We start from the raw sequence: 12,581 nt of genomic DNA on the forward strand, positions 1-12,581 counted from the left end.
CTTCCATCTTGTACAACTAATATGTTTAGAATCTTTCTCTAGCCTTCATTCACAGGGGAACTGGCTCCATGTGCACTCTTTTTCATGTTTTGCCACAGTTCTGCCCCAGCTGTGCTCTCCTACTAATGTCTTCCTGAAGCTGGGCACTTAGCACGGTCCCAGGGGCACAGCCAGGCATGGCTTCCCCTGTGGCTTCAGGTCAGCCAGAGCCTACCAATCTGATAAGCTAATTCTTGTACCCTCCTTTTCTGTTTATGAAATTATAGATCCAAACACAAATAGGTGTTCAGCTGCTTACATAAATCTAATTCCAGTAATACCAAAATAACACTAAATCTGCAACAGATGCAAGGATGCCCTGTGGGGCAAATGTTAAATGTGATGACAGCTGGGCATCAGTTAATACATTTGTCACCTGCTCATGGGATAGGATCATGAGAGGTTTGGCAAAGGGACAAGTAACATATTGAACATAAAACTTAGTTAATATCAAGAGATAATATTTGTGGAAGTGTTTTTCTTTTATTTTACTTCAGTATTCTGCCTTATCTGGTTGCCTCTTCGGGGGTCACAGCTTTCTCTATGAGTGTGGAGGAAGCTAATAAGATGGCAGGTAAGAGCAGTGTCCCCTTCACTAGGATTACCAAAAACCCTTGTTCAAGTACTCCGCAACATTATTCCTGGGAAATATAGGCCCTCGCATTATGGGCTTAACGTTCATAATTTATTAGGTAAGAACTATTTAAAATAAAACTAAGTAAAGTACAAAATATATACTTTTCTAACACTTGGAGACTTGTTTGCTAAATTAAAAAACGAAGTGCTGAGAATATAAATTACTTTCGTATGTTGAAGGTGAATGTTTAAATTGTACCTTTTTTTTAACCGAATGTTTACTCATGAGCTTAGCATTTAAATGGTTAAAACAAGCCTTTGAAGTTAACACTCCATTAAGATGAATGGGGGTAATTCACACCTCTGCTGGTGCTGTATTATTTCAGTCTGGCTGCGGAGAAAACAAGACAGGAGTAGGTTGATTTACTGTGTGAAGGCCCTTTAAACACCCAAGGTCTGGAAATCTTTGTGGGTTTTTTTGCCTTTCCATCTAGAAGCAGAATCTGAAATTCAGCACAATCTGGGTATAGACCTGGTCTTGAAAGTACCATACGTTCTCTACTGTGGCAATTCCTAACTCGCATTTGATGGGTAGCTTGTTACCAGATCAGCCCAACCTCTCTGGCTTTGTTTGTTCCTTTGTTCCTTCTCCCGTGACACCTTTTAAATTTAAGTTTGGTACCTTGGTAAATTCACCAATGGAAAAGCAGAAGCATACCATCCATTTTCAGGTAAACTTTACACATGCCTTTAAATGGTTATCAGCTAATCACGGGCCTTCTTGTGCTTCTAAAAACATTTTTACCTTTGCAAAATCTCATCTCCTTTATTTGCCTGTATATAAACCTGTAAGACCGTTTTTCTTCTCCCCCGTTTGGGGGGTGATCTCTGATGTGAGCAGAGATCAGCTAGCAAAGATTCATTTCTTTCTCCATGTGACCTTTGGCACCAGTACTCTTCTGTATTTGAAATGTGTACCCTTCCCCATCCCCCGCCATTTGTGGAAGTGCTATAGCCATCTGACTCTGAAACATTTTAGAGCCTAGGAATAAGGTTATGTGGGCACAAATGAAATGGCGAGCACTGTATGAGATGTTAATGAATTTGGAAGATCTCTTTTTAAGGTAAACAGATTTTTCTCTTCTCCATTCTTGCCCTGTGTATTTGCCGGATCAGGTTACTAGATAATCTGTGGGTAGCTGGGTGTGGGGTCTCTCGTGCTGACAGTGCCAGTAGAATATATAGAGATGGAAAATAGATGCTAGAAACAAAAGGACTCGAACAGTTAATTTTAACCTGATTTTCTTCTTGGCATGTTGACAGTACTCTCTCTGACTTTATTAGAATTAGCCCTATTGAAAAAAGACTGTGTTTCCTGCCAATTACTTTGCCTAAAACTTAGGTGTCATAATTTTTGGTCTTAGAACTTCTCAGAACCTGATATAGTACTGAAACAATTGTTTTTCTAATTTAAGCACACAATTTGTTCATTTTTCTACATTATCCTCCTGTAGTCTTCCCTTAATGAAGAGAGAAAAATAAGAAAACAAAATTTTGGTGAAGGATAAGTAAAGATATTGTGGATATGGCTTCCTCATTACAGTCACTCTTCCTGAACAATCTGATCTATGTTTTTACTGTCATGATCCACTGTCCTAGTTTGTGAGGCTGTCCATCAAGATGAGCACTTATGAGGAGCAGGAAGACTCATCTTGCCTGGTGGCCAGGGGGACAAGTTTTTTCGCCTGTGGGACAAAGGAAAGGGGCAGAGAGGGAAATTGAGTTGCCAGGGGAGAAAAAGACAAGTGGATGAAAAGGCATTGTCATATGGGATGGTATAAAGAAACAAGACCTCCAGAGAAATGTTTCTCACTGTTTGAATTTGTGTGTGTTTTGTCTTCTACTGATCAGTGGATCAATGCACAACACAGGCAAAGGGGCTGGCTAATTCACTGAGTAAGTATTTACTGAGCACATAATACACACTAAGAGTTGCACTAGTCCTAAAGTTGTGAAGTTAAATAAGACCCCTGAATTTCTTGCCTGAAAAAAGCTCAAATAAAACTTGGAATTTTCTGATTGAACCTTTTCAAGATGGCCCTGGTAATGCAACTGCTTAACGCAAAGGAAAACATAGATTAAGTCCTAGCCTCAGCAATTAGACAATAAAATGAAATAAAAGGCATCTAAATTGGCAAAGAAGATGTCAAACTTGCACTTTCCGCAGATGATGTGGTACTCTGTCTACATGGAAAACCCAAAAGACCACCAAAAAACTGCTAGAACTAATACATGAATTCAGAAAAGTTGCAGGATATAAAATCAATGAACAGAAATCAGTCGCGTTTCTATACAGTAACGAAACAACAGAGATATCAAGGAATCCATCCCATTTAAATTGCACCAAGAACCATAAAATACCTAGGTATAAACCTAACCAAAGAGGTAAAAGATCTGTATAATGAAAACTATAGAAAGCTAATGAAAGAAATTGAAGAAGACACAAAGAAATGGAAAAGCATTCATGCTTATGGATGGGAAGAACAAATACTGTTAAAATGTTGATACTATCCAAAGCAACCTATACAAATGCAGTCTCAATCAAAATATTACCAGTATTCTTCACAGAGCTAGAACAAACAATCCTAAAATTTGCATGGAACCACAGAAGACGCCGAATAACCAAAGTAAGGTTGAAAAGAAAACCAAACTGGAGGCATTGCAATCCCAGACTTTAGCCTATACTACAAAGCTGTAGTCATCAAGACAGTATGGTATTGGCACAAAAACAGACACATAGACCAATGGAATAGAATAGAGAACACAGAAATGGACCTACAAATATATGGCCAACTGATCTTCGACAAAGCAGTAAAGAGTATCCAATGGAAAAATGACAGTCTCTTTGGCAAGTGGCGCTGGGAGAACTGGACAGCAGCATACTGAAGAATGAAATTGAACCACTTTCTTACACCATACACAAAAATAAATTCAAAATGGAGGAAAGACCTAAACGTGAGACAGGAAACCATCAAAATCCTAGAGGGCAAAATGGGCAACAACCTCTTTGACCTCAGCCGCAGCAACTTCTTACTTGACACGTCTCCAAAGCAAGGGAAATAAAAGCAAAAATGAACTGTTGGGATCCCATCAAGATTAAGAGCTTCTGCACAGCAAAGGAAACAATCAACAAAACTAAAAGGCAAACAACAGAATGGGAGAAGATATTTGCAAATGACATAAAGGGTTAGTATCCAAAGTCTTTAGAGAACTTAGCAAACTCAACTCCCAAAAAAACAAATAATACAGTGAAGAAATGGGCAGAAGACATGAATAGACACCTCTCTAAAGAAGACATCCACATGGCCAATAGGCACATGAAAAGATGCTCAATGTCACTCCTCATCAAGGAAATACAAATCAAAACCACATTGAGATACCATCTCAGACTGGTCAGAGTGGCTAAAAGTAACAACTCAGGAAACAACAGATGTTGGCGAGGTTGTGGAGAAAGGGGAACCCTCTTGCACTGTTGGTGGGAATGCAAACTGGTATAGCCACTCTGGAAAACATAGTGGAGGTTCCTCAAAAAAATTAAAAACAGAATTACCCTATGTCCCAACAATAGCACTACTAGAAATTTATCCAAAGGATATAGGAGTGCTGATTCATAGGGGCACATGTACCCAATGTTTATAGGCAGTGCTATCAACAATAGCCAAAAAGAGCCCAAATGTCCATCACCTGATGAATGGATAAAGAAGATGTAATGTGTATGTGTACACACACACACACACACACACACACACACACACACACACACACAGGAATACTACTCAATGATGAAAAAGAATGAAATCTTGCCATTTGCAACAACATGGATGGAACTAGAGGGTATTATGCTAAGTGAAATAAGTCAGTCAGAAAGAAAGATATCCTGTGTTTTCACTCATATGTGGAACTTGAGAAACTTAGCAGAAGACCATAAGGGAAGGGACGGAAAAATAAATTACAAACAGAGAAGCAAACCACAAGAGACTCGTAATTACAGAGAACAAATTGAGGGTTGATGAGGGTGGGGGTAGGGGGTTTGGGAGCAGGGAAGATGGGTGATGGGCATTGAGGAGGGCACTTGTTGGGATGAGCACTGGGTGTTTTAATTGGCAAATCACGGGAATCTACTCCTGAAGCCAGAACTATGCTGTGCATGCTGTATGTTAGCTAACCTGACAATAAATTATTTAAAAAAAAAAGAAAAGGAAAACATAGATCTATATCTATAGTTTCATACATTTATGGAGAGAGAGACTTTTTTTTTTTTTAAATAAAGATTCTGAAGTCCTATTTACTTGTGTTCAAATCCCAGCTCTACCTCTTTTGTCTAATTTTGGACAAGTTTTCTTTAATCTCTGAAGACTTTCATGTTTGAAGACTATGTTTTCTCTCAACCAGGGGAAATACACCTTATTTCCCCAAGTTATTTAACACGATATTTGGGGAAAGTTTGAGTATGCTGTTAAGCACTGAATTGAATATATATAGTTTTATTACTTGACTGTTCCTCAAATCTCATATCTCTTTTCCCTTCTCTACTTCAGCCATCTAGTCAGCGGCCTGATCAGAAAATAGTGTTCTAGAAATAATCCGGATCGATGTAGTTTATTTTCACTACTGATGTATTCTTCCCTAGAAAAATAAGTTCTAGTTTTGTAATAATGTCAATTCCTCTGATTTTACATCAGCTTTTTCACAATGACTTTACACTTTAGGCTTGTAAAGTACATCATTAGTAAAAGCCCCAGGTCTCTTTTAGGTGAACTGCCAGATTTCTAGGTCTTTTACTATTAATTTTATTTTTTTTTTAATATGAAGGAATATATGTTATACACACACACACTTGTTATCTATTTTTTATCTATCTAAATTTTGCCTTGTTAACTTTAGTACATTCTTCCAGCCATTGAGATTTTTTTTAAGTTTTGATTCCAGTGTATCATTGTTCCCTGTTTTTTGACATCCTGTGTTATCCTGCCATTTCTTTATCCCATTCACAGATAAAGATGTTCTGAAAGACAAAACTAACTACAGAGCCCTGCAGCCCACCACTAGAGGCTTTTCTTCCAAGTTGTTACTAGTCCCCTTCTTGGAAAAAGTTGCCATAGTCCTGTAGTGTCATCTAACATGCATTTCTTCAGTCCTGAAAGTGTCTCCAAGTCAGTAGGTACAACCTAAATTCTCACCTATTTCCCATGTGTCCAGTTGTCCTGGGATGTTTCTGCTTAGATGCTGCCCAGTTACCTAAAGTCAACATATTCAAATCTATTCTCCTCCACAGTTTTCCCCTGTCAGCGCACCTCATGCTCTAATCTATCCTTCCAATCAGTTTTCTTGCTTTCATTTCTGCACCCTGCAGTCTGTTTTCACACTGCAAAAGTGGTTGTTCAAAAATGTAAATCAGATCACGTCACTACTCTGCTTAATTTCCTCCAAGGGCCTCCCATGTCATTGAGAATGAAATCTGTGCCATGGCCCACATGGCTCTATTTGGTTTGTACCTACGTATTTCTCTGACCTCATCTCCCATCAGTCTTTGACTCTTCTCCGTTGTACAGACTTTCTGTGCCTTGAACTTGTCCCTGTGTGCTTACTGCTTTTCCTAGAGAGAACATCTCTCTTTGAAGACTCAGCTCCTCATCACTCAAGCCTCAGCTCAAGTATCACCAGCTCAGAGACGTCTCCCCCCGACCACTTGATGTACACAAGCAGCCCGATAGCGGTCATGCTTGATAGCTTCAGACCCAGTTGTACAGGCCATCCCTGGAAGTCTTGTTTGTTGTCTGTGTCCACTAGACCACAAGTTTCTGAAGAAGTGGGACTGGTCTGTTTTGCTCATCACTAAATCCTTCGAGCTCAGTATGGTACCTGGTACTTGGGAGGGACTTAATAAATATCTGTTGGATGATGCATAAATCTAACAGACTGTGTATATCTTTTCACTCTTTACCCCCGATCTGTCAGCACATCAGTTCTTCCTTGGACCTGTCTCCTAAGTGTGCTTTTATCCTGTCTCCAGCCTCCTGCCAGCTCCTGAGTCTTAGCCTTCATCTCTTTGTGCCTGGATTGTGACAGTTATGTTCAACCCATGCTGCTCTTTAAAATCACTTGGGGAGCTTTCAAAATGGCAATGATCAGGCTCCACCCCAAACCAATTAAATCAGAATCTCTGGCAGTGGAGACCTAGGCACAAACATATATTTTTAAAGCTTCCCAGATGATTGCAATGGGCAACCCCTGGATCGCTGCGTTAGCCTTCTGACAGTTGTCTATCTTTCGGTTTATTTTGTCTGTTTTGTCTGCTGATCTTGGAATCCTGCTTTCATAATATGACTTCCCTGCTCAAGAGCCTACAGTGGCTCCCTGCTGCCCACCACATTAATTCCACATTTCCGTGCATCATCTACTAAACTATTTCATCCTTTTCTCTTGTACCTGCATTCTGCAGTACGCTGAAACTGTCTCACTGGCGCTTGATTTACCTTTCATTACCCTGCTTCTCCATTTTTACTTCCCATGTCCTCTCCCCACTCCAGCCTCTACGTACACACCTGGACTGTCCTTACTGCTCTCCTCTACCTATCCAAACACTTCCCATTTCTCAAGGCCCAGCTCACGTTCCGCCTTGTAAATACTGCATTCTCTACTCCAACTTATCTCTTGTTATCTAGATAATTATTCTGGTATGTGTCATTAGTACCATATAATATATTTCCTACTTTTTTATAAATTGCTTTATGTTCTATTTTTTTTTCAATATATGAAATTTATTGTCAAATTGGTTTCCATACAACACCCAGTGCTCATCCCAAAAGGTGCCCTCCTCAATACCCATCACCCACCCTCTCCTCCCTCCCACCCCCCATCAACCCTCAGTTTGCTCTCAGTTCTCAACAGTCTCTTATGCTTTGGCTCTCTCCCACTCTAACCTCTTTTTTTTTTTTTTCCTTCCCCTCCTCCATGGGTTTCTGTTAAGTTTCTCAGGATCCACATAAGAGTGAAAACATATGGTATCTGTCTTTCTCTGTATGTTCTATTTTTTGATTGGTAATATTAAAATTTAATTGGTACAAATTCAAAATTAAAAAAATTGCCTCCCTGCAATGTCTGTCCCAAGCATCCAGTTTTCCTCATTGGAAGCAACCACTCTTACGACTTTCTGTATCTTTGCAAATATATGTTAAGCCTAGTTAACTATGTATATAGAACAAACATACACACACACAAATGTTGGCATACTATGCACAATCCTCTACATCTTGACTTCTTTTTACTTAGAGATATTTAAAGATATGTATAAACACATCATTTCAATTGTAAAAAAAAAAAAAAAACAACAACATGGAACAGGTAATCTGCCCTCTAATAAACCTTTAAGTATACAATACTATTGTTAATTATATGTATATTGTTATACATACAGTAGAACTCTAGAACTTTTTCATCTTGCATGACTAAAACTCTATGCCCATTGAACAAAACTCCTCATTTTCCCCTCCCCCCATCCCTGGCTACCATCATTTTACTTTCTGCTTGTATCAGTTTGTCTGTGTTAGTGGAATCATGCAGTATTTGTCCTTTGTGACTGGCTGTTTCACTTAGCATAGTGTCTTTAAGTTTCATGCATGTCGTAGCCTATGGCAGGATTTCCTTCTTTATTACAGCTGCATAATACTGCATTGTATTACCACAATTGTATATACCACAAGTTCTTTATCCATTCATCCATCTGTGGACACTTCAGTTGTTTCTCTCTCTTGGCTATTGTGGATAATGCCGTAATAGACATGCTAGTACAAATATCTCATTCAGTTATTTTGGATAAATACAAAGAAGTGCAATTGCTGGATCAAAGGGTAGTTCTACTTGTAATTTTTTTTTTAACGTTTATTTTTTATTTTTTTATTTTTGAGACAGAGACAGAGCATGAACGGGGGAGGGGCAGAGAGAGAGGGAGACACAGATTCGGAAGCAGGCTCCAGGATCTGAGCCATCAGCCCAGAGCCCGACGCGGGGCTCGAACTCACGGACCGCGAGATGGTGACCTGAGCTGAAGTCGGCCGCTTAACCGACTGAGCCATCCAGGCGCCCCTACTTGTAATTTTTTGAGGGACCTCCATACTGTTTTCCATAATAGCTGTACCATGTTACATTCCCACCAGTGCACAAGGGTCCCACTTTCTCCACATCTTCACTAGCATTTGTTGTTTTCTGATTTTTTTTGTAATGACCATCCTAACAGATGTGAGGTTATATCTCATTATGGTTTGATTTGCATTTCCTTAATGGTGACGTCGAGCATCTTTTCATATACCCACTGGCCATTGGAGAAATGTCTATTCAAGTCCTTTGTCCATTTTTAAATAGAGTTATTTGCTTTTTTTGTTATTAAGTTGTAGGAGTTCTTACATATTTTGGATATTAACTCCTTATCAGATAAGAGATGGTTTGTAAATATTTTCTCCCATTCCATAGGTTGACTTTTTACTGTCTTGATTGTTTCCTTTCTTGCACAGAAGCTTTTAAGTTTGATGTAGTCCCACTTGTTTATTTTTTGCTTCAACCTTATGTTTTGGAGATATTCTGTGTCAAAAGCCGCCTAACTCTATTTAACAACCACATAATATTTCGTTAATGCATGTACCATAATTTAACCAGTTTCCTATGCATATTCAGGTTTTTTTTAAATTTTGCTGTTTTATATAATGCTTCAGCTATTATCTTTATACATACATCATGTGGCACACATATGAACATATCTATAGGATAAATTCATACCCATTTAACTGGAATCCTAAGGCAAAGGGTATGCACATTTCAAATTTTGGTAGGTATTACTAAATTGCTCCCCATTAAAGGTTTTACCAAGTTACGCTTTCATCAACGATGTAATAATTGCTCTTTAAATTTTGTGGTGTTATTTGCTTTTCACTGCTTTTAAGCACCTTCTTTCCCCAACTCGGTTGTCATTAACCCCCAAAGAGAAACCATGTCCTGCACATACTATATTGGCATGTACACACTCCTAATACCAGAAGTTCACTTAACTGGCGCTCAGTAAATATTTGTTAAATCTTACTTCATTGTGTGTTTAGGGAGTTTCCTTATGGCTTTAATGAATGCCATGAGAAAGTTGTGTCCTTTACGTGGGTGCTATTCCCAGGAGAGGAGGTGACCTGTGTGTGTGATGTTCTGAGAAGAGATGCCGTCCACTACTACTGCTCTTCCAGGATTTTGTTATCATTGTTTAGGTCAACCAGTCGTGGATCTATTGTGAGGTTTGTTTAGTTTGAATAATTGAGTATAAGGACCGCAGCTGATGCCAAACATGTGTCCAGTACCCTTCATATCCTAAAACATCATAGATAATACATTTTTATACCATTTAGTATAAATTATCTAAATAAAAAGCTCTACTCCATGAGTTTTCCCCAACTTTTTATTATCTAAAATTTCAAGCATACATCTAAATTGGAATAATATGCCCATATACCCACCACTGAAATTTAACATGTGGTTCATATTTGTTTTGCTACCCACATATGTATTTATATATATGTAGCAAAACAAATATGAATAAGTGTTATATAATGTATAAAAATACATATAAAAAAGTATTTGCTGAATGATTTGCAAGTGAGTTGCTGATATTCCATTGAGTGGTAAATAAAGCTGAAAATTAGTTTTAAAAATACCACCTTCTGTGAAAAAATCTATTTTAAATGTTTCACAACCTTTCTCTCCGCCCCCCCCCCCCAAATTATAGTTCCTTCTCCCAAAGGATAAGTAGCTGCTTGATGGCATCTTTTCCTCAAATGCCAAAAGACTTCTATCCCTGTAAGAACAAGGTTTAAGGGAGGGGAAGTGACTGGCACCCTAAATTTCTCTTAGGGGGCGCCTGGCTGGTTCAGTCGGTAGAGCATGCAACTATTAATCTCAGAGTTGTAGGTTCAAGCCCCACGTTGGGTGTAGAGATTACTTAAAAAAAATGCAATCTTAAAAAAAAAATTTCTCTTAGGGAAGAATCTTTCATGTCTTTGTGTGGGAAACTATCTTGATAAGTCATTGGGGATGAAAGGTGAGACCCTATATGGTTTCACAACAGTTCACTAAATGCCTGTGAATTGTATAATTTAAAATGGTTCATTTTATATGATGTGAATTTTACCTCTGTTTTTTTTTTTTTTTTTAAGAAGGTGAGACCTTATGAGAATGGGTTGGCAGGAGAAGAAGAAGTTGAAGAAATATTTAAAGTACTCTTTGTAAAAGAGAACGTGGATTTGGGAGTTGAGAAGCAGAAGGAAAGAGGCAGCCGGTGCTAAGCCAGTGGTGGGAGTCTGGAGCCTGTGAGTAAAAGTGGCTGAAGGGTGTTTTAAGAACAGAAACGTCTAATATTCGGTTTTAACTTGCCTGCCTCTGTCTCCTGAAACCAATAAAAGCTATACACAGAAATGCCTTGTGTGAGCATGTGTGTAAACCTTTCCCTGGAGCCACATGGGGCAGAACAGGAATAGCGTATGTGCTAGCCAGGCGAGCCAGAAAGCTCAGAAAAGTAGACTTCAAAACCAGAGATGACCAGAAAAAACGTAAGCCCCTGTTTCCTCTCAGAGATGGTTGTGAGACCGTCCCCCCATGAAGATGTGATGGACCCAACCTTGCTTGGCCCTTACAGTGAGACAAGTTAGGTTGCCCCCTCAGTAGCACTCTAATGTCCTCTTATTGATCCAAGGTCTGTCTTGACTAGTCTGCAATTGGGCCTGTAGAGAAATGCCTTTCTTCTGTTATTTTTTTAAATGTTTGTTTATTTTGAGAGAGAGAGCACGAGTGGAGGAGAGGCAGAGAGAGAGAGACAAAATCCCAAGCAGGCTGTCAGTGGAGAGCCGGACACAGGGCTCAATCTCATGAACCGTGAGATCATGACCTGAGCCAAAGTTGACTTAACCAATCGACTGAGCCACCCAGGCACCCTGGAAATAGCTCTTTTTATTTTATTTTATTTTTATTTTTTTAAACGTTTTTAATTTATTTTTGGGACAGAGAGAGACAGCGCATGAATGGGGGAGGGGCAGAGAGAGAGGGAGACACAGAATCGGAAACAGGCTCCAGGCTCTGAGCCATCAGCCCAGAGCCCGACGCGGGGCTCGAACTCAGGGACCGCGAGATGGTGACCTGGCTGAAGTCGGCCGCTTAACCGACTGCGCCACCCAGGCGCCCCAATAGCTCTTTTTTAAAGACAAAAGATCGGACCTTGAAAAAAGTAGATCTTGAGGGCCGGGGACAGCTCTGTGCTTTTCCCTTTAAAGGCATCTCCTTAGGTTCTCTAGAACCAAGGTTGGTAGTTCAGAGACTGGACTCCCAGAACTTCTAGCAAGCTAAGGTGCTTTGTGTTTGGGATCAGAACCCTTTGACCCCACTTCTAGTTAGATGGTAAAAGTAGGAATCAAAGGGAGTGGGGCCTCTAGGGCAGGGCACCTCCATGAAGAAAGAATGAAGACCATTTTTGTAGTTCCCTGGTTCTCTTACTCAGTTCTCTGTTTATATCTGAGAGACTTTGATATTTTAAATGAATGGGAGGTTATCAGAGTCATAAAATAATGTAACAATCATGAGCAAGCCCTTGTATGTATGGACCAGACATCAGGCTGAGCACATTATCTTGTGTCCTCTGTAGTACAGTTATATTCCCCCATTAACTACATTAGAAATTAAAGTTCAGGAGTGCCTGGGTGGCTCAGTTAAGCATCTGATTCTTGATTTCAACTCTGGTCACGATCTCACAGTTTGTGAGTTCGAGCTCTGTGTCAGGATCTGCACTGACAGTGCAGAACCTGCTTGGGATTCTCTTTCTCTCTCTCTCTCTCTCTCTCCCTCCCCCGTGCTTGCTGTCGTGCGCGCGCGCTCTCTCTCTCTCT

At 39.6% G+C, this 12,581-nt stretch overlaps 1 protein-coding gene across 4 annotated transcripts in view; it reads left to right on the forward strand.

Annotated features, from left to right (window-relative positions):
• Positions 1–11,123, forward strand: part of SLC38A6 (solute carrier family 38 member 6) — a 76,648-nt gene extending 65,525 nt beyond the window's left edge. For 3 of the 4 annotated variants that reach the window (XM_040477325.1, XM_040477328.1, XM_040477329.1), the window contains one exon: positions 10,863–11,123. In XM_040477325.1, coding sequence (XP_040333259.1) covers positions 10,863–10,991 — 129 coding nt within the window. In that variant the 3' untranslated portion in view covers positions 10,992–11,123. The remainder of the gene's footprint in view (positions 1–10,862) is intronic. The other variant, XM_040477326.1, reaches the window with a different exon arrangement.
• Positions 11,124–12,581: the final 1,458 nt, after the last annotated feature.

The sequence above is a fragment of the Herpailurus yagouaroundi genome, unplaced genomic scaffold, assembly GCF_014898765.1.
Source record: "Herpailurus yagouaroundi ecotype Mexico unplaced genomic scaffold, PumYag 141, whole genome shotgun sequence".
Lineage (NCBI taxonomy): Eukaryota > Metazoa > Chordata > Mammalia > Carnivora > Felidae > Herpailurus > Herpailurus yagouaroundi.